Genomic DNA, 21,097 nt, shown 5'->3' on the forward strand with positions numbered 1-21,097 from the left:
GTTTGCATTCCGCTTTCATTATGATTATACCAATATCCTGTACACAAATATACTTTATAATTAATAAACTCTGCAAGAATTGTGACAATGGCATTTTGTATGTCAACATTTCAAAAAGAAACAAGATACTCGCATAAGTTTTTCCATCAGGGCAACAGCAAATAGACATAAAATAACCTTCCCACAAGATCATACAACCAAATAAAATAACAAAACTTTATATCAGAGTAAAATCCCTGTAAAGTACATTTTCTCCATCCTCATCTGAAAAAAAGACAACCAAGTCACAGAAATCGAATGAGAGTACCATATCGATATACTACAGGCTACTTGCTACCCCAGACATTACTGGTGGAGCGCTGATTGACATCCCCGGAGAAACAGTGTAGGCGTGGGCCGACTTTTAGCCACTCAGGCACGTGTATGTGTATCACTGGCAGCCATATCGCAAGGCAGCTAGCTACACTTCAACTCCACCACAGCATATAGCCTTGTCACGACGGCCATCTCTCGCGCAACCGAACCATTCACGATCATCGCTCAAAGTCGAAAATCATACTCGGGACAAACACCACGCTTCTCCCGCAACCACGAAGGAGCGTAACTGCTCAACCTGCTCACATGGGGTCAGACGCTCGAAAAGGTAAACGCGACTCCACGATCGCGCGACTGAATGGGGCTAACCGTACCCTGCAGGTGATGATGGCACAATCAAAGTCGCATCAAAGAACAAGAATGGTAGAATAAAGCTCAAGAGGCCTGCGCCAAAACACAGCAAGCCTGGAAACTGGAGGGATGGTAGTGTTATAGAAGGCGGTATGTCTCTATTACTTCCCGGCTACGACATCAACATGACTAATTATTTGAAGACAAGAAGAAGAATGGCACTTCCCCCGTAGGTGCCCCTTCGCCAGGCCCTGTAGTAAACGAACTAGACGAAACTTCCCGCGAAACATTTGCAACCGGACGACCACTCGAAGACAGTCCTGATCTCCAACAATGCAAGCATTGCAAGAAGAGCGTACTGAAGACTGCTGCCAAAGCGCATATTGCACAATGTCTGCGGTTGAAGAAAGAGAAGGCACAAAGGAAAAAGGAAGCTCGGGAGGCTAGAGAAAGGGCAAAGGAAGCGGCAAGACAAGAAGAGCAACGAAAAGAAGACGAAGAAAACGGCATAGAACGAGGCGATGACGATAGCGACGATGATGGCATATCGGCCGAGAAGAAACCCACCGGAAGCAAAACCGCCAAAAAAGCTGCTGGGAAGAAGCCGGAAGAGGGCGGGAAAGGGAAAAAGCGAAAGGCCGATGGTGACCCTGACAAGGGGCCAAAGAACAAGAAAAAGAAGGATGAGCCCAAGGCTAAAGTCCCTAAACCAAAGGGTGAGCCACTCTCGATCTATATCCTGAGGAAGCTATTCTAACATGATCAGGACCTGTGGACGTAGAACGACAATGTGGTGTTCTGCTCGCTAACGGGCAACCATGCGCAAGATCATTGACATGCAAGAGTCATAGTATGGGTGCCAAACGAGCAGTTGCTGGAAGATCCCTGCCATACGACATGCTTCTTGCTGCTTACCAGAAGAAGAACCAGGCAAAGCAGCAGAGTAAGTCTCCGCCTTGTGCTGCCTTGTATTATAAATGCTCGACTAACAATCATCTACAGAGGCGGCACTTGACGCCAACGCACCAATAGAGGATGAAGACGAAGCAAACAATGGGCCTGTCGATTCGGATGAAGAAACAGCTGCTGTGATGAGTGCTCTGTCACAGTGGCGCCCACAACCGTTGATACCACAGCCCACATTCGCCCCGATAAAACGACAATACCAGCTTGCAAGATTGCACGAACAACTCCAGATGGCTACCAATAACGGAAGAACAAATATATTCTCCGTTACTGGTTTTGGGGCACAAAAGCTACCAGAAGGTCATCACGGACTGCAACCGGCTACTGAAGATGCACCGGGCGAAGTAGACCTTGGAGTTGCAGTTTCAGGCAACACGGGATGGACAACGGCTTCTTTCACACCTCAGAGACATCCTTCAGTTTCAAGCAGAGCATAGAAACCTCTGCAGAACTGACTTTCAAAGGTAAAAGATGAAACCCCTTTCGCATGCCATGTCGCAGGAGGTTTATTCCAGACTGAAGGGCGACAATTTTATGCTCTCAGGAGAACAGAGCATCGGGCACAGCAACCTCTAGAAACGACTCCCACTATCAATTCGTTATATTGCATGCCTCGGGACATGGGTCACATGCGACGGGATTGGTGGGACCCGCGCGCCGAGGTTGAGTTATGACGTCGTAAATTTGGTAGCGCGCGTCGCTCATAACTTCGACTTCAGGACATCCGTCACCTTTTCTTATTCACAACTCATCTCTCATGCCATGCACATTCGCATGACATGATTTCACAGCTACTACATTTGCCAGCGACTATAAGCGAATTATTTTAATCTGTTGTTGCAATGTCATCTCAACAGGCTCTCAATGCCCTCGGACACGCCGTATCTGGCTCGATAGGCACAGCCATATCAACCGCATCTTTATATCCATTGGACCTTGTCACCACACGATTGAAGGCGCAACGGAAAACTGGTGCCTCTGGGTACGACTACGATGGTGTTATATCCGCCTTGCGCGGAATTCCTGCAAATGAAGGCGGACTCAAGGCTCTTTACAGCGGGCTAGGAACAGACGTAGCCAAATCGGTCGTGGACAGTTTTCTATTCTTCGGTTTCTACAACTACTTGCGACCCCGGCATCGGAAATCCACCATTGTTGAGGAGCTTCTCGTTGGAGCTGTCGCTGGTGGTTGTGCTCGAGCATTGACCACTCCCATTTCCAACGTGGTAACGAGAAAGCAGATGTTGGGGAGCGAACAATCATTTATTGAGATCCTTTCTGAAATCCGAAAGGAGAGTGGCCTGATTGGCCTCTGGTCCGGTTACTCAGCTACTCTGATGCTTACCCTCAACCCCAGTATCACATTCTTTGTCAATCGCCGGCTCGCAGCACGCATCATACCAGCGCTCGAAGAAGAAGATGTACCGGTAGCGTGGATCGCTTTCTTGATTGCCGCTACAAGCAAGGCCAGTGCTACTGCTGTCACATATCCTTTCCAGACGGGCAAAACCCGCCTCCAGGTGGCGAGTAGCTCGGGCGAGTCAGCAGGCGCAGTGTCGGGGCTCCCAAAAGATGGAGGCGTGAAGCATAAGCATGTGCTGAGAAGAATCGTCGACTTTCTCGACCAGTCCATATATGGCGTCATCATTCGCATTATCAAAAACGAGGGCGCGAGAGCACTATATGCTGGACTTCGGGGAGAGCTGCTGAAAAGCTTTTTCAGTCACGGATTGACAATGCTCACCAAGGGTGTCATCCACAGGTTTGTCGTTCGCGCGTGGTTTATGATATTATTGCCTCGTCTACGACAAAGGAGATTGCGGACGAAGTAACGAGATGTGCAGTCTGTCAGAGTTCAGCATTGAAAAGCGACACTTGATCGTTCTACAGTATTGCCCCCGTGGGCTGAAAAGCCAGTGCCCTCGGACTGGAGAGCAACAAACCCTGGGATCGAAGAGCCCGAAGCAGTATCCTGTTTCTGTGACTTTGAGGTCAGAGGTACGTCGCAGACGTAGCAGGTCAGGGGCGGGTCGTCCTCAGAAGATGCTTTCTTGGAAGGCGGGACCATGAACTGTTTGACGCAGCTGTGGCACAGAACGTGGCCGCATTGTTTGGCCAGCATGGGGTTGGAGGCGTTGGTAAGCATCTTTAAACATGAAGGGCAGGCTCTTTGCTTGCCCTTGGGCGTTTCCTCTTCGGTGAATTTGATTGTAATGAGATTTTGCATTGTGATTGGGTGCGGGTTCCCAGCTGAAGAAGCTGGGCACGTTGGAACTGTTTTGTCCTTCTTTGTTACTGGTGGGAGGTTGCTTGATTGGGCATCCGGTGTCAGTGACGGAGTCCAGAATGATGGAAGATGCGGTTTCGCTGCCTGTACAATAGAACGTTAACACCGAAAACGGATGATTTCATGATTGGATATCTCACCTTCTCTTCGTTCAGTGATTTCCTTGCTTTGATTTTGTCCTCCTGCACAATGCGATCCAATTCGTCTTGATCAAGCTTAAACTTGCGTTTCGTCGCTGGCACTAAAGCGAGGGCGTTTGGCTCGTCGACTCTTGTATTCGGCTTCTCGTCATTCATCTCAGTTGCATTGCCCTTCGTCTTTTTCCGGTCCAGGCCAGCCTGCGTCAACTCAAAGTCCTGAATCGCACGTGCTTGCTCCTGTTCATCTTCATGCGCCTTCAGCTTGGCGGCTTCTTCCTCTGTAGCAGCGCGGGCCTTTTGGGCACGCTTGATATCTTTCTTTTGAGTGAGAATGTTTGAAAGTGCGCATTCGCGACAGAAGATATCACCTCGACGACATGATACAGGATCACGGGCGATGTTGAGACATAGGCCACAGGAACCGAATGGGAGGAATGAGTCGCGGTGCAGACGGGCGGATGACGATGACCAGTGGGATTTTGCGAGGGCGCGTTCGTGAGACGTGAAAACCGGTCGCGAGGTGTTACGTTTGCCTATGGGGTTGAATTAGCATCATTGTTTGGTTGACATGTGGTGGTATCGTTAGAGGCGTACTGTGTGCGGACACCATGATTTATATGCAGCTCAAGAAGCTTTGCGGTGTCGAGAGTGGTTTAGAAGAGTAAACTCGTGGATGTGTTTTGAGTTCTGTGACTGTAATCGTAAGGTATTCGAATAGAAGCAACGCGTCAACCGAGATCATATCACTAATCAGGATACGACGATGTTAGGGGTTAGAACGACGTCAGGATGTTATGTAGAAACTTGGGAGTTTAGGAACTGGAAGGAAATATGTGCTTCTATAGGGTAGATGCCCATCGACAGGGAGTAGATTACTGGGAAACGGCTGTAGGTGGGTCTCATCAGAGCCGCTTCTCTCCGAAATCAAGAAATGCTCTGAAACTTGGATTTTGCTTCGTTCCGCTCGACGTACTTCCACCATAGCTCATCTCACTTGGTTTATATATTTCTGTGCTATGTTCTGACAAACACTTTCAGTTGTGTAAATCATGTCGGATCCTGAGCCACCGACGCAGCCGAGTCTACCATGGCGCATAGCCTCAGTGGCTGTCATGGGCGCAGTTGGCGGACTTTCAAGAGGGTTTATGAATGGGTTCAACAACCTTGAAGTCACAGGTCTTGACGGACTATTGGGTGTTCTTGATCGTCGGAGAAATGAGGGACGTGAGCGTGGGTTGCTCACTGTGTGTAATCACGTTGCAGTGTGAGAGCGAAACGGCTTTGTCCATTATAATGAGTTTGATGGCTAACAAGTCATCTCTAAATAGACTTGATGATCCTCTCATATGGGGTATTTTACCACTACGTTACTTCTTTGATGCAGTCAATATGAGGTGGGGCCTCGGTGCTCACGATATTTGTTTCAAGAATAAGTAAGTTTCAGGATCATCATATTTAAGATCGGGCATTGGCTGACATCGCGAATGATAGGTTCACATCTACATTCTTCAGTCTGGGACAAGTCCTTCCCACACACAGACTGTGGTATTCCCCATATGGCGGCTTGAATCAGCCAACTATGACACAAGCTATCAAGTTGCTGTCTGGTCCATCACCAGCATCATGGTCAACCGCTTCAGACTCTCCGCTATCTGCGACCCCTCCTTCAACACAACCTCCTCCTCCTGTATCTCAACCACTCTTCTTCTCAACAAACGGCGTCGATCAGATCCCGGCACCATCTGCATACCGAGATTACCGTAACGCTTGGGTCCACGTATTCCCCGAGGCTTGTTGTCACCAGAGCCCGGACAGTGGGTTGCGCTACTTCAAATGGGGTGTGTCGCGACTGATTCTCGAGTCTGACCCTGCCCCCGAGTTCATCCCCATGTTCGTTCATGGTACTCAACAAATAATGGCTGAAGACAGAGGATGGCCGAGATGGGCGCCACGGGTTGGGAAGACAGTGAGGATAGCGATAGGCGAACCAACCGATGTTGATCAAGTCTTTGGCCATCAGCGGGCTGCATGGCGCCAGCTTGTCGCAAAAGGGGATCCAGAATTGCTCCAAAACAGCCCGGAAGCTACTGAATTAAGAATTTCGGTGGCAAAGAGAGTGAGAGACGAAGTCGAAAAGCTGAGAGAAGGTTTGGGGTTTCCAGCGGAACAGGGTGAAGCACCGGCCCTGGCAGAGACATGGGCCAGGGAACCTCTTCAGACAAAGTTCAGGAGTCCTGTTGACGGAAGTCTTGTAAATAGACATGGTCCTAAAAAATAAAGCCCAGTACAAAAACCATGGATTTCGCTTATGCAGAATGGCAGGCTTGGGACCGTGGGCCGTTCAACAAGCCCCTTAAACTACCATGCCATTAGTTATTGCCGACACAAAAACAGCAAATGACAAAATCCATGACAGCGGATATGCCGCTGCCCCCAAAATCTGATATCCTTCTGCTCCTCGTCTAGTTCATATTGACCACAAACTCCATTGTGCTTGCAAAACGCTACACGATATTCCCGTGTTTTTTTGTTAACGATACTGTATTACAAAAACAAACTGTTCAATCCAAAGAAGGTTTGACATGTATGCCTTCGACGGTAAGCCACGGTATGCCAATGTCAGCAGTAGTAGGACTAGTACGTATCGAATCCTTGGCTAGGAACTGCTTGAGGGTATGCACGGGCCTGCGCCTGGAGTTGTTGTTGAGGGTGCACTAGTAGATCGTTGAACCAAGCGTGCTGGAGGGCGTCGTGGGCACTGATTCTCAACTCCGGCCGAAGCTGAAGCATCCTTTGCAAAAGGTCGATACCCGTTGGATCGATTGTCTGGAGAATATTCCGGAGGTCCTGAGTAGCATACATATGGAATGTTGGCTTGTACTCGGGGAATTGGGTAATGCCGGGCCAGGTGCGCTCTGTAGGTGTGCCCATGATACGGAAAATGCGAACGATCTGGTCTTCATTGGTGGTTCCGGGGAATAGTGGCCGACCCGTAAACATCTCAGCCATGATGCAGCCCGCTGACCAGATGTCGATGCTGGTGTTGTATGTACGGCTACCGAGTAGGACATCAGGGGCGCGATACCAGAGAGTGACGACTTCGTTTGAGAATGTGTTGACAGGAATACCAAAGGCGCGGGCGAGACCAAAATCACCAAGCTTCAGAATACCCTTGTTGTTGATCAGCAGGTTCTGGGGCTTGAGATCGCGGTGGAGAACACGGTTCTGGTGGCAAAAGTCGATACCCTTGAGGAGCTGGTACATGAATGACTTGATGGTGGTTGGTTTAAGAGCACCGCGCTCGCCATGCGTGTCCATATACCTCTTCAGGTCGCCATCCATGAATTCAAAGACGAGCATGAGCTTGTTCTCCGTATGAATAACATCATGTAGTCCGACAATATTCTCGTGCTTGAGCTCCTTCATAAGCGAGATTTCTCGGATGGCGGTCGACGGGGTGCCTTCTTCAGAGTCGAGGTGTATTTCCTTGAGCGCGACAAGCTCTCCGGTCTGCCTGTTACGGCCCTTGAAGACGGTGGCATAAGTTCCCTCACCCAGCTTCTCGAGCTGCTGGAACGAGCTGGGGTGTCGTTTTCCGTCCATGGTGTATGTGTAGATGGGCGTTTGTTGGGTATCTATTAACGAGACTGAGACGACAGGTGTAGGAAAATCGAATGAGGATGGCGTGTCACTGATTTCCTAGGACTGTGAGGTGGGTAAAAAGTGTCGGAGACTCAAAAGGTTTTGTTCCAGTTCCGGATTTAGGTTTGGATCGGACGAGGTTGTAATAAAGAGAGATTCAAGAGCCTCTCTCTGATGGTTGATGGATTTATTGGTGGTGACTGAGTCAGAGGAAAAAATAAAACTGCTTCCTGGTCTAGAAATGTCGCCCTTGCCGGATGTTCTCGCTTTTGGGTGTCGCAGACGGACCTCTTGCGTGTATGAAACCACAGCTGAGGGTCGGAGATGGGTTGAGTAATTGTTCCAAAGCCGATAAACGAATGGAATGATTCTGGTTGTATGGTCTTTGTTGCCGCCCAATAGAGGGGAATCAGTGGTCCAGTCACAATGTGTTGAGAAGGAGGGGATCGACAGAAACGGACCAGATTCTGACCAGCGATAACAGTGCGCTCAACGTGAAAAGGGAATTAGCGGGTGTCAATTGGCCATAGCGTGTCACGGGTCGCAGTTAGCGTCGTCATATCAGAGGCACAAGCACCTGGCTATGGGGGTTCCAGGCACCCCCACCTACCAGATAAGGTATCTATCTACGTGCCGGGGCTGTAAATTAGAAGCTCCCTGCTAGACGTCGGTATGTGCTCAGGGAGGAGGTCCCCCCCGTGTTCTCCCCCATAGAAGGGGTATGTACCGGGGGTTGTCCCGCCTGAGCTGAGGCAGGTATATACCAGTGTCGTTGCGTACTAGAGGTATCATAGATACATGCTACAGCTTGCTATTCACTTACTTTGTCTTTCTTCCTTCTATCACATCCATCACTTTTGTCTATTGAAATCTATCTTCGTTGCGTTTACAAACATTCGGCGGCTTACGTGCTACGCTAGTCCTACTTATTCACGTTTAACCTCGAATATTCGCTTCTCGTCTCCTTCTTTCCCTTGTTGCACTCGAATGCTCGTACCTCTTCTCACTTCTTCCACTACGAGGCGCCGTGATATGCACCTAACAGCACAACTCGCCTCTGTATCCTTTTTCGTATAAACACGCCGCTGAGGTCCTTTCAAACATAACAATGAGACCTGTCTTGCCTACGAACCATCCCCTCAACACCCGGGCTCCAGACCGGACAGATAGTTTGGTACGCGGTTCTACAACAGTCCCTACTACGTGCTTCATTACCACCGAGGCAGACCTTGACAGTCGTCGAGATCGCTCCCGCCCGCGGTTTCGCCAGCAAAGCGATAAGCGCAAGTGTAGTCGTAACTCACGCTGCCCATCAACTCCGCGCCAGCGACGTTCGCCTCATCGTACCGTTAACAAGCCTACGTCTCCTGCTTCGGAATCAGACGAGTCGGAGGAACTGGCCGCTGAACAAGAACCATTCCATTTGCTATCTCAACCAGGCACTCCATCTTTGATCGGGCTCTCGCATTCCGGGTCTGTCATGAGCATGTCTTCGCAAAGTTTCTCCCTCGCTGGGCCCTCTATAGATGCTCAAAGTGATTTGGGTCGGCATGCATCTCTATCTGTGTCAGACTTGGCGTACAACGACGAAGCCGACCAAAACACGATACCTCAATTCATCATGCCCAGCTTGACGGTTCCTCGACGCCGTCCCTTTTCCGAGGTGGGTAAATCCCTGGGCAAACTGAAAATCATGGTAGCTGGGCAAAGTGGTAAGTGAATAATTCGCAAAATGGACTAGATCAATCTCTAATCTTGCGCAGGTATTGGCAAAACATCACTTATCAAAACTTTGGCAGAACGTTGCGAGCATATCGTACACATGGACCCAATAGAGGATCACAACGCAGTCCATGCTACCGAGACATATGCCAGTTCTCGTCCGCAGCCATGGTGGCGATCTGATTCAGAGCTCACTGTAACAACACGGAAACGACTTTCAGCTACTGGTGATGTCCTAGATAGAAACGTGTGTTTCGTCGAAAGCCCGGGTCACCAACATGGCACCTCTGTACGTAACACCACAACAAACTGCCACTGTTGCATGCTAACAATGTCTCAGGGACCCTGGCGTGATCTTCATTACGTCGAGTCGCATTTGACATCCCTCATGAATAAACCCATGGCTGACTTGGATCTCTTTAATTTGGTAAACTCTGGCGGGGAACCAGTTGTGGACACTTTGCTCTACCTCATCCCCCATAGTGGTAAGTTCATTCGTCACAATCGGAAGGCGTTCACTAACGTGCTTAGGACTCGGACAAGAAGATGCAGAGTATATCAAACGTGCTCAACGCATGACGAATGTTATCCCTATTCTTGCCCGGGCTGATGAGCTCGATCCGGAAAAGATTATGCATATCAAGCAACAAGTGGTGAAGTATCTGGTCAACAAGGAAGTCGACCTTTTCTCTTTCGAAGGCCCTAGAGCCTCGGAAGAGTCGGAGTGCGTGTACGCTGTCTCTACAGAATCCCGACCAGACCATGACACTATGGATGCCAGTGTCCTTATGAACTCCGATTACATCGCGCCGCTGGTTCCGACCGACTTGAACCGATTAGTTGATCACATCTTCTCCTTGGATGGCAGCGCTCGACTACGCCATTCCACAGCTGTTAAATGTATCAAGTGGCGTCGCGACCATGGCGACAACTTGCTGCAAAACGCCCTATCGAGCGGGACCGTGGTATCGCGATCTATTCCCGAAAGGGCATTGAGATTGAGGTCATTCAGACGAACTCCAAGTTGGGACCGATTGGAACTCTATAATTGGGCAAATAACCTACGTCAGAGTCTCCAGTCAGAAAGACTCTACCACCTGATGGAAGAGAGGGCCATCTCAAATGCTGCTGCACGAGAGTCAAGCCTTGTTCATGTCCCTAAAACTCATAAAAAGGCTCGTTCCAAGAAACGAAGGGACCCAACGCCTACCCACCAGGATCCCCTGGGTCTACTGGATATAGGAGGAACTCTCAAACAGAAAGGCATGCTTGCATTAGAAATGGTCAGCAGTGTTGGTTTGGTTGGGCTGGTGGCCTCTAAAATTGTGCACACCGGTTTGTCCGACGGGATGTGCTCTGTCGTGGAATCGAGGAGAGGTGGCTTTGAAGTTGGTCGGTTGAGCATGGTTCTGTCCTTCTAAAGGATGAGAGACAGTCTTTGGTTTCTCGAAGACAAGCGCGCCGGCTGTGTACGACTCACAACTAGGTACATAACCTATTCAGAAGGCTCGGCAAGGATACAGCTGGGAGCGTCTGGATGATGTACAGTTACAAGATACCCAATGAATATCACAATCATATATTTCGCCAACATGGCTGGTAATACTATCATATTATAACCCAAGATACAGTATAAAAGGTGACGGATATAACACTATCTTTTACGTCTGTGATGAATTGGACTGGATAGTCAGGCATGGCAGTTTGTTTGGGGAAAATCTTGACGTCTGTCTGGAAATGGAAAAGAATATGAGAGTTTGGGTCACAATGTCTAGAGTTTGTATATATCCGTGCTTCCCAGTTAACATGACGAAAGTATCTTAGAAATCGTGTCTAGAACGGCGTTTGTCCTCTGGAGGTGGGAATCCAAGTGCGGTCATGGCCGCCTTGAGATCAGGCATATCGTCTGCTGTTCTCGCCACCTGCACCCAACGGACAGTTCCATCACGGTCAACAGCAAAAGCCCCGCCCGTCTGCCATCGCGAGCCGCTCTCTGTCGGCCTGTTCCATATGCCCTCATTCTTACCGAGGCTGAACACATTCCACATTGTGAAGGGGTTTACAGCATGCCATGTCGATGAGATACCCAAACCCCATTTGGCATATAGATCCCGTTCCTCATCGATTACCATGTCAACGTTCCAAGTGCCACCGACTTGAGGCAGCCATTTGTCTGTGGCTTCTTCTGATGAGTGGGAGACAGCAATACAGTGGACATTTGGGACCTTGTCTGAGAGGTCGGTAAGAGACCTAAAGGTTTTCTCAGCAACTTAAGAAGTATGTTAGCAGCAAGACCCTGGCAAAATGGACAGGTCGGATTAGTTACAAGGGCATCCACAGTGGCGGAGGAATACTACTAATGTAGGTTTTCCATCTGGTAAACGCAGATATTGAGACCATGGCGCTTTAGATCCGACTTCTACTGTAGGGCCGACTTCCTTGGTGACGGGTGTCTTCCATGAGTCGAGTTCCGTCCAGAACCCAGTGTTTGTGTTTGCATTGCCAGTAGCAGTGGCACCGGAAGTATCTTGAGACATTTTATGAGAGTGGGTTTCTTTGCTGGAATATTGTATGGTTTTATACAGAGTGCGAGATGGTAAATGGTTCTTTTAGGTCCGTGAGTTTTGAGCTCCATGCGGACACCTCGTGATGATAATGAATGCTGTAAGTGCTACCGCGCCAATGACATAATGGACTCCCACTATCTGCCTCACTACCGATATAGTACCCAGACAGAACAGAGACAACTGAGAACTCATAGAAATGTATCTACTAAATTAATAACTTGCTTCTCAGTAGATATATGAGAATCCTTAATAGCATTTTCTCACATTAAAAGCTAAATATATTGTTGATGAATCAAATGATTAGATAAGCTTCTTAGGGTATGATGTAGAAATGCTGGCCCTCAGTGTCTAGGGTAATTAATTGTGTGTACTAGTTCCATCTCTACCAGTCTTTGTAGAATGAAATTGAGACTGTTTACATATCACCGCGATATCAATATTCTGGTCACTATTTAGTAGATCCATCTCCTCAGTTATCTTAAAGAGCCTTAACTATTAAAAGGACTATACAATGCGAGAAATCGTCACCCTGCAGCTGGGTCAGCTCAGCAATTACACAGCTACTCACTTTTGGAACACTCAGGTATCGTGATGTCCGACACCAGTGCTCAATGTGTAACAACTAATTAGACCAAAGGAATCTTACTTTACATACTCCAGTAATGAGAAATCTCTCATCGACCATAACGTTCACTGGCGTGCTGGTTTAGGTGCCGATGGCTCTGAAACCTTTCTCCCACGAACTGTCATATACGACCTCAAAGGCGGCTTTGGCTCGTTACGCAAGATCAACGCACTCTATGAGGCCGAATCAGAGTCGGCTCCAGAGGCATTATGGTAAGAATCCGAATCGTTAACATGATTGCAGTCCTCCGATATGTTGCTGACTCTTCCACAGGTCAGGCCAACCGGTTGTGCACAAGCAGACGCCTATCGACCCCAGCGCATACCAGCAGAGTCTGGATGCAGGTGCTGAACCTGCACAGCTGACAACTTCAAACGTGCGATACTGGTCTGATTTCTCCCGAGTCTATTTTCACCCAAAGTCGTTGAATCAGCTGTATGATTTTGAGCTCAACTCGACCACCATGCCCTTTGAGCGATTCTCCATGGGAACAGAACTCTTCTCCGTGCTCGACAGGGAACATGAGCTTGTGGACCGCGACTTCAGACCTTTTGCAGAAGAATGTGATCGAATGCAGGGGATACAAGTGTTTACCACCATCGATGATGCTTGGGGCGGTTTCACATCTTCATACCTCGAGTCTTTGAGGGATGAGTTTCCAAAGACAACCATCTGGACCTGGGGCCTGCAAAGCCCATTACTCGACATCTCCCGAGTTAAGCGCCAGCTTCGCCTCGCGAATACCGCTCACAGTATCGAACAACTCTGTACACAAGCTTCCACAGTCGTTCCTTTGGCCCTGCCTGAAGAGGACATGTCAGCTTCAGTATCCATGGATCGTCGATCACCCTGGCATACATCTGCTCTTATGGCGGCCGCTATAGAGACGGCCACTCTGCCCTCCAGACTCGCACAGGGATCTTCAGAACAGGCAGGCTCACTAGATGTGCTGGCCGAGAGTTTGAACGTCAATGGAAACCAGCCTCTGGCGAGCATGCGCATGTCTCTGGCACCCGCGAAAGATTCACCAAAAGACAGCCGCATCAACGTCGATTTCTTCCAAATAGGGAGAGTTTGGAGCAGGCAGCACATTGCTAGGCTCGATACTCACAAGCACGTTTTTGGTGAAATCTTGTCTTATCGAGATCTTGATCCCCTGGGGCACGATGATGAGGATGCCCCTAAGCATCTTGCTCCCGGGGAACGCCCTATAATAGGGAACTCGATCGTACGAAAGTATGTCGTTTTTGTTTACTATGTGTTTGGTTGATGAATGGATGCTAACACTGAACTAGGTATGACTCAGCTCTCAGATTCCCTTTGCTGGACGCCTACCCTCAGATTTACCCCCAGCTGGCGGGCAATTCCGATGCCAGTCTGCAGACTACACTTTCAACCAACAGCTCCATAGTGCAACGCATTAGAAATCTACGGACAGAATCTGCCCGCCTCGTAACAGTCAACGAGAGGGAGGACCTTGGCAATGGTTTGGCAGAGCTAGCGGATGCCTATCAGGAGGGCTGGTTCAGTGGCAGTGATGAGGATGATGATGATCTATAAGGGTGGGAATAGCTAATCTAGAACGACACATTCACAAAAGCCGCTATGGCTGGTCACTGAATTGTGAATTGAACAATACTTAGAGCGAAATTCAGGGGCTCTTTGCGCCCCCCAAACGTTGTATTGATCTAGTAAGGCCACGTTCCTAAGTACATATGAAATTGATGCAGGATTACAGCTTCAAGAGCATGGTATCGAGGCAGCTCCTAACCTTGGTCATGTTGTAATGAACAACATGCGTATCGCTTCTGTCAGCTGCCTTTCCGTAAATTACGGTCGCCTCTGCTGATATTAATATAGATTATTCAATCTTCCATTCGTTGCAATGCCACCGGCAATGCGTTGGTAGATCAGGACGCGACTGCCAACTTACCAAGTTGATGCAGTTCAGTCCAGATGAAGGAGTACTTTTTTTTATGTCTTTAAGTTAGTGTGGTTGTTGGTCAAAGACCAGTCGTGAAGCCGCTTATGGACTTGCCGGTTCTTTATATGTGGTGCAAAGTGCACATCCAGGTTAATGTCCAAGTCTTTCGAGTCGGTCGTCTCTTGACATGTCCGGTGTGTGTAAAGCTTAGCTCAGCCCGCGGCCGCAATCGAAGATTGCTGTCTCTTTGCAGGGGGCGGCGTTTCCTAGGGACATCATTAGTACGATGCGTCAGGTCGGAGAAGGTGCCGTTTGGAGCAGGGCAACGTCGCCAGCAATGGGAGTTCGCGTGGTGATGCATAAATACCTCTGTGGGTCCGCGTTTCTTGTTGTTTGCTGCGCCCTTAGCTGCAGACTTTTTCTGGGGCTTTTTCTCGCCGTCCTCGAATACGTCATCTGGTAGGTTGAAACTATTTCAAGGTCAGCAAGCCATGGTGTGCTGGTGTCTGGAATATCTGTGCAAAACTCACTTTCGGACGTGTTGAATACCGATAGACACAACATCCTTCAAATCATCCTTGTACTTTTGCCAAGAGGTACATAGTTCCTTGAATTCCTCGACCTGATAAGACAGATCAAGTGATTTGGCGCCTATAGAGTTAGTGTTGGATACCGTTGAATCGCTGCAGAGCTGCCGGAACCGTGCCGAGGGCAGTACTTACCAGCGGCCAGCTCCAGACCGATGTAATGTGTGGTCGTGTAAACATCAGTCGCACCGCTTACCGCAGGTGTTTCCGAAGGTTTGGAATCGTTGGGTGTCTCGGATTTGATGAGTTCGGCGGTGATAGGACCATTATCTTCTGTAGTTTCAGATTTGATAGTCATTCCATTCTCACCATTCTCACCATTCTCAGCTTTGATGGGTTTGCCGTCCTCCCCATTCTCAGTTTTGATTGGCAATTCGGCTACTGCAGGCTCGATCTTGATAGTGGTAGGCTCCGTGGCATCTTCCTTACACAAGAAGTCAAGGCTACCTTCCTGCACAGATTCGATTTCCTTCTCGTTCTGACATCGGTGGTGTCGCTCGTAACCCTTATTGAAAGGATGGGCTAGAGCAATGGACTGATGCTGCTCGAGCTTCTGTACCAACATTCGGACCTTGGATTCGACATACCCGGACCAAATTGTGTGGGACTCTTTTGTTTTCGCAGCAGAGACCACGGAGATGTAATATTTGTAACCGGCTGTGAAGAACGAATGCTTGGCGAAGAGATCGCTCCAAGGGCGTGTGCCGACCATGATGCTCTCCGAGATCTGGAGAGCTCGTTTGAGTTCTCGATTGATGATTGTCATTGATGAACGGGTGATATTGAAGGTTGCGCACATTGAAGGATAGGCGGGAGTGATGACTGGCATAAGATGAAAAGTGTCACCTTTATATAACTGAAGGAAATGGGATTAGCAGGTTGTTCCTTAGCTGGTAGTGGGATTACACATACCTTGGGGTTCCAAACACGAACGGGCAGAGGACCGCCCTCAATTGGCTTGAGAAGAACAGGTTGCGGCCAGCGCCACTGACTAATAACCAGGAAAAACTTGTTGACAATAACTGCTGGCGTAGCTTTGGGATAAAGTTGGCAGACGCGCGCGACAAGCATGGCCCATGCTACACCACCAGGGAAGCCCATAATGTTGGCATAAACGGCACGGCGTTGCGCCCATAGTTTGATCGCTCGTAAAGCTTTTTTGAAAGTGCTTTGCTCCGGTACCAGGGTGAGAATCTCATCCGTTACTCGCGTGCCGTTGAGAGACCGCAGCTCTGCTTCATCCAGTCCGCGCAGCAAGCCAGAGTCCTTGAGATCCTTGAAGTCTGGTGCTAATTGCTTCTGGATGATCCTGGAGAAAATCAAATCGATACTGATGCCGAAGTACTCAAACTTGATAATAGGAACAAACGCATCAGTCACAACAGCCATATCGGTGATTGCGTCCTTGGGAGCCATCGAGACCAGCAAATCGGGAAAATATTTGAAATAGTCCTCCCGGGTTACGTATTTGGGCGCGACGATAAGGGTATCAATATCGGAGCCGGGGCCATAAACACCAAGTCGGTAACTGCCGTACGTGAAGACTCTGCCTCTCGCATTTCGAACGAGAACTTCGTTCTTGGGTTCTTTCTCTTCGGCGACTCGGCGGACGAATGCATCGCAAATGATTTGGATCGAGGCTAGAACTTCTTCTCTGTAGCGAATGGATTAGATGGTGATCGCGACGCGCTCGAGATGCATTGACTGACCTTTTGGCTGTCTCTGCCGGGCTCTCGAATGTCTTTTGACGTTTGAGCTCTTCCAGAAGAGCGTCAGACTGACGCAACTCTGCCTCAGTTGGAAGTTGAACGGAAATTGGAGGCGTTACGCCGAAGGCCTGTTCAGATGACATGGCTCTACTGCAGCAAGCACTTTGATCGATGATACGTAATTGAAAATCGGAATGAGAAGACGGTTAAGGAGCGACAATGGTTGGAAGGAAACCTGGGGCCAAGCCAGGCGCGGGCGATCGGGCGAGGATTGAAACAACAGAGACCAGTTGGGTGGAATATAGTCGGCTCGGTTTACTTGGAAGACTGATTACACTACAGCAGCTTTCAAGCCTCTCCAAGGGTAGCGTTGCGCAAGGGAGAGGCTGGGCTTGAGAGGGCGATTCCGTTTCGGTATGAAGAAGAATATTGGCAATGGTCGGTTCTCAAGGGTAAAGAATAAGATCGAAGTTATACCGTGAGTTGTTGCTGTGTGATGAAAGAAGGTGATTTTTTGTTTGGTAATTTTTTTTCTGGGTAATGAAAGAGTGTTCTGGCTGACTACCTACCTTAGCAGGTACAATAAGGCACAACGAGGCTGCACAAACGCGACGTACCTACTAAGGTAAACTAGGTCCCCGCCGACAACCTGCAGACATGGATTGGGTCAACTGGAGGTTTGTGGATAAACGGACGTGCCGGTAAACTACCTAGGTAAGGTTCGTTCCTTGTACCTGTATACTATTTTACCTACCTACCTTTGCTGACTTCTTTAATTGACTACATTTTCGAGGCGCAGTTACAATACCAATAATTGGTTGGACCTATCCGCTGTTATTTCAACGGGAGGCCTGATTCATAGGTTGTTTTGTATCCCTTAGTATTAGCTGACACTGAGCATAATCAGAGTCAAAAGCTCAATAAACAAACAGCCTTCTAATCTCGAGGCTGGGGTTATTCAAGGTTACGCATGTGCATGTGCATGTGCGTATGTACACATCACATCACGCAAAAGTATGGGGGAGCCCAGAATATTCAATTATCAGGGAAAAGCTGCCTGGAGACACTAACAACACTCTCTGCATGCACTGAAACCCACTAAATAGTATGGATGCGTATGAAATTCCTTAAGATAGCCCGACAACTTACCTGAGGATATCACTAAAACCTACCTAGGTAGAAATAACCTAATGAGTAACATTAGCAGAATTGCTTAATTTGAACCATCAAGTTAAAACACAATCATGCCTACCAATCTACAACAGAATCAGACTGGTAACCTCATCATTCTTTTCTAGATATCAAACCCAACCGCCTAACTACAAGGTACAACTTGCCCTGCCTTCCTCCCCAATGACGTTGTCTGCGCTAGTGGGACCCCCTTACAGACAATTCACTGGACATACGACCACAGCGGGCAACCAGCCCCTTGTCAGGTATGTTACTGATCGAGGTGTCTCGAATTCACTCAACGGGGTTCGAATATGCACAAATCGGTACATGTACCCACATCCCAGCCCACGGTCCTGCTATGGCCCTGCCACTCAATGACACTAAAATTCAACGCGAACGCGGTACGAACTTTAAAAGGCATTTATTTGCTACAGTGCCTACCTAAGGTACCTAGTCTAGTCAGTTAGACGATCCAATACGTTGGGTTGGTTGATTGACGACACGACTTTACTGCCCGTTCACTTCAACCTCAAGGGCACAAAAAACGTCCATCGCCAGGGAGACTTAGAATATTGCTGACGGTCAAATTTCCACAAACGCTTTCGAAAAAACCTAGCTCTCTCGTTTTGTTCTTTTTAAATCTCGCCGTTACACATCTGTTTGTCGATACACGCTATCTAATCTGCAAGCTCTGACTCTGCGCACCATGCCACCATCGGCAAAGAGAGCCTCTAGGGCTCGTCGCGAACCGCGTAAAGCCGCGAATGCGACCACAGTTACTTCGCCAGTCGACGTCGAAATCGAAGAGTCCTCGCCCAGTCGTCCAGCAAAACGTCGCAAGAAGGTGCGTTGCATATACTGCCACTGTTCCATTCGCGCCTACGTCCGCACCTGCTGACTTTGATTGTTCCTGTCCTTCCAGGTCCTAGAAGACGAAGAACCCCCCGCGCCCAACGACGATCAACTGGTATCGCAAATCACACAGCACCTTCGCAGCCAAGATGTGCAAGCTAGCAAAGACCATGCAAATGTCATTCACGAGGCCAAAGGCGACGGTGTCAAGGCTTATGCCAAAGTTGCTGCACAAGATTGGACATTCTACATCACCAAGCTCAATGTCAATATAGGCCGAGCTCCCGAAACTTCACACAACTCGCAGCCTGTCGGCTCAGAAGAGGACGATTCACATATTCACATCGATCTGGGCCCCAGCAAAATGGTATCGCGCGAGCATGCCACCATCTCTTTCGATTCCAAGGACGAGAAGTGGTTTCTTCGTGTCAAAGGCCGCAATGGTGCCAAGGTGGATAGCCAGCCCGTCAAGGCCGGCCAGTCGCACCCTCTCACAAGTGGCGAGGTTATTGAGATTGGAAATGTCGAGATGATGTTCGTCCTGCCATCTGAAATCACTCCTTTGACTGTTCACCCCGTCTATCTGCAACGCGCCGGCGTTAGCGTCCATACCCCACAGTCCCGGGCATCACGTCGGCAGCCTCTCATTGCGCCGGCACCTCCTGAATATAAGCGACCTGGAACACCCCCATCGACTCAGATTGCCATCAAGTCACCGGCTACGAGTACACCGGCTGTCATGGTTGGTGCCAATGGTGTCGACCTGAGCCAGGATGAGAACCAGCACATTAAACCACAATACAGCTATGCTCAAATGATAACGCAGGCTATTCTGAACGCGCCCGATGGAAAGCTCAATCTGAATGGTATCTACAACTACATCATGAACACGTATGCGTACTATCGTCATCAGCAAGCTGCTGGGTGGCAGGTAAGTCTCACTGGACGTATACAACCCCTGTTCGACCGCTCACATCTTATAGAACTCGATTAGACACAATCTCTCGCTCAACAAGTCATTTGACAAAGTTGCTCGGTCGACAGATGAGCCCGGAAAAGGTATGAAGTGGCAGATTGTACCGGAAGCCAGGGAGGAGATGGTACGGAATGCCTATCGTGTCGGCCGCGGCGGTCACCGTGGATCATCCGCCCCCTCATCTCCAAATCAACTTGCCTATATCACACATGGCCCAAGGGACATGGCGTCGAGAGAACCCCCGTCGGCTCGTAAGCGACGGGGCTCGCCTCCTGCTTCACCACCCCCAAAACCCTCGCTACTAATTGCCCAGTCAACGCCAGACCGGTCTTTTGGCAGGAGTGCGACTATGACAATCGATGGAAGCCCTTTACCACGCCCAAGAAAGACACCAGCAAGGGACTCATCATTCTCTGGCTACAATCCACAATCTCCTACCCTAACGTCATCATACCTTCAAGAAGACGGAGGATCATTTGTGACACCGGCTCCTCCTAGAATGCACCCCAAGCTCGCACCGCCCAGCACAGCTCAACGACCTAGCCAGCACATGCCTACCAGTTCGCCAGCGCCCTTCTGGAAGTACGCAGATATTGGTAGTACGCCATTGAAACCGCTTGGCGGTTATGACATAAGTCCTACTAAAGCTGGGGGTGTCCTGCCCCAGAGTAGCAGTCCGCCGCGTGGAGATAAGTCTCCCTTAAGCAGTCCTTCTCGACCTCAAAAGTCAAGTCCACAACCCCTCACTGAACCGACGGAGGCCGAAGAAGAACAAGGCTTTGACCTGACAAAGTAAGTATTTTGTTTCTCAGGTTCCGTGATGTATTGCTAACATATGCTTCAGGGGGTTTCAGAGTATCGGTTCGTACCATGCACCAGTTGGTGGGGGTGCTTCCATTTTGCAAGGCCACACGTAGGTTGCCCCTCATGATCTGGCGTTAATGTTGTCGATGGGTTGGGTCTTGGCCGGTGTTTGTACCATATTTCACCAGCTTGTGAGCGCACATAATGTTAGCGTCCAAAGAATGTTGATGACAGTAATGAATGCAATGTCTTGAGGCCTTTGGTTGCCCTGCATAAAAGTACTTTGATATTTAAACACGAGTGTGCATTAGTACCATTTGACGATTTGAACTTCAACAAGAAGCGCCAAAACAACTTTTTGGAAATGTGAACAGTATATAAGAGTGAAGATGGTCTGGCCAGTGGCCAACAGCAGAGCCATGGATAGATATATGTACAAATTTTGAGAACGCGCCTA

At 49.0% G+C, this 21,097-nt stretch overlaps 10 protein-coding genes across 10 annotated transcripts; 6 read left to right on the top strand and 4 right to left on the bottom strand.

Moving 5' to 3' along the window:
* Positions 1-621: 621 nt before the first annotated feature.
* FSST1_010961 (deubiquitination module subunit SGF73) lies at positions 622-2,069 on the top strand (the record flags this gene model as incomplete). The annotated part of the gene is made up of 5 exons (XM_083234046.1): positions 622-643; positions 697-816; positions 870-1,382; positions 1,433-1,609; positions 1,669-2,069. The coding sequence occupies 5 exons, from the start codon at positions 622-624 to the stop codon at positions 2,067-2,069; spliced, it is 1,233 nt and encodes a 410-aa protein (XP_083080657.1).
* A 405-nt stretch (positions 2,070-2,474) lies between these two features.
* FSST1_010962 (mitochondrial carrier domain-containing protein) lies at positions 2,475-3,464 on the top strand (the record flags this gene model as incomplete). The annotated part of the gene is made up of 1 exon (XM_083234048.1): positions 2,475-3,464. The coding sequence occupies one exon, from the start codon at positions 2,475-2,477 to the stop codon at positions 3,462-3,464; it is 990 nt and encodes a 329-aa protein (XP_083080658.1).
* Positions 3,465-3,487: 23 nt separating this feature from the next.
* Positions 3,488-4,669, bottom strand: FSST1_010963 (uncharacterized protein; the record flags this gene model as incomplete). The annotated part of the gene is made up of 3 exons (XM_083234049.1): positions 3,488-4,003; positions 4,060-4,592; positions 4,654-4,669. The coding sequence occupies 3 exons, from the start codon at positions 4,667-4,669 to the stop codon at positions 3,488-3,490; spliced, it is 1,065 nt and encodes a 354-aa protein (XP_083080659.1).
* A 439-nt stretch (positions 4,670-5,108) lies between these two features.
* On the top strand, positions 5,109-6,337 carry FSST1_010964 (lysophosphatidylcholine acyltransferase; the record flags this gene model as incomplete). The annotated part of the gene is made up of 3 exons (XM_083234050.1): positions 5,109-5,323; positions 5,388-5,492; positions 5,551-6,337. 3 exons carry the CDS (start codon positions 5,109-5,111, stop codon positions 6,335-6,337), a joined length of 1,107 nt encoding a protein of 368 aa, XP_083080660.1.
* A 356-nt stretch (positions 6,338-6,693) lies between these two features.
* Positions 6,694-7,662, bottom strand: FSST1_010965 (cyclin-dependent serine/threonine-protein kinase PHO85; the record flags this gene model as incomplete). The annotated part of the gene is made up of 1 exon (XM_083234051.1): positions 6,694-7,662. One exon carries the CDS (start codon positions 7,660-7,662, stop codon positions 6,694-6,696), a length of 969 nt encoding a protein of 322 aa, XP_083080661.1.
* A 1,147-nt stretch (positions 7,663-8,809) lies between these two features.
* FSST1_010966 (Septin-domain-containing protein) lies at positions 8,810-10,844 on the top strand (the record flags this gene model as incomplete). Its single annotated transcript, XM_083234052.1, has 4 exons — positions 8,810-9,413; positions 9,465-9,712; positions 9,764-9,908; positions 9,955-10,844. 4 exons carry the CDS (start codon positions 8,810-8,812, stop codon positions 10,842-10,844), a joined length of 1,887 nt encoding a protein of 628 aa, XP_083080662.1.
* A 399-nt stretch (positions 10,845-11,243) lies between these two features.
* FSST1_010967 (peroxiredoxin-like family protein) lies at positions 11,244-11,960 on the bottom strand (the record flags this gene model as incomplete). The annotated part of the gene is made up of 2 exons (XM_083234053.1): positions 11,244-11,692; positions 11,750-11,960. The coding sequence occupies 2 exons, from the start codon at positions 11,958-11,960 to the stop codon at positions 11,244-11,246; spliced, it is 660 nt and encodes a 219-aa protein (XP_083080663.1).
* Positions 11,961-12,501: 541 nt separating this feature from the next.
* FSST1_010968 (tubulin domain-containing protein) lies at positions 12,502-14,175 on the top strand (the record flags this gene model as incomplete). The annotated part of the gene is made up of 4 exons (XM_083234054.1): positions 12,502-12,573; positions 12,628-12,827; positions 12,889-13,851; positions 13,911-14,175. The coding sequence occupies 4 exons, from the start codon at positions 12,502-12,504 to the stop codon at positions 14,173-14,175; spliced, it is 1,500 nt and encodes a 499-aa protein (XP_083080664.1).
* A 414-nt stretch (positions 14,176-14,589) lies between these two features.
* Positions 14,590-16,978, bottom strand: FSST1_010969 (polynucleotide adenylyltransferase PAP1; the record flags this gene model as incomplete). Its single annotated transcript, XM_083234055.1, has 6 exons — positions 14,590-14,745; positions 14,907-15,009; positions 15,070-15,190; positions 15,262-15,982; positions 16,039-16,780; positions 16,836-16,978. The coding sequence occupies 6 exons, from the start codon at positions 16,976-16,978 to the stop codon at positions 14,590-14,592; spliced, it is 1,986 nt and encodes a 661-aa protein (XP_083080665.1).
* A 1,736-nt stretch (positions 16,979-18,714) lies between these two features.
* On the top strand, positions 18,715-20,753 carry FSST1_010970 (fork head domain-containing protein; the record flags this gene model as incomplete). The annotated part of the gene is made up of 4 exons (XM_083234056.1): positions 18,715-18,852; positions 18,931-19,791; positions 19,844-20,628; positions 20,681-20,753. The coding sequence occupies 4 exons, from the start codon at positions 18,715-18,717 to the stop codon at positions 20,751-20,753; spliced, it is 1,857 nt and encodes a 618-aa protein (XP_083080666.1).
* Positions 20,754-21,097: the final 344 nt, after the last annotated feature.

Source organism: Fusarium sambucinum, chromosome III (genome assembly GCF_050947815.1).
Source record: "Fusarium sambucinum isolate potato_lamoka chromosome III, whole genome shotgun sequence".
Classification (NCBI taxonomy): domain Eukaryota; kingdom Fungi; phylum Ascomycota; class Sordariomycetes; order Hypocreales; family Nectriaceae; genus Fusarium; species Fusarium sambucinum.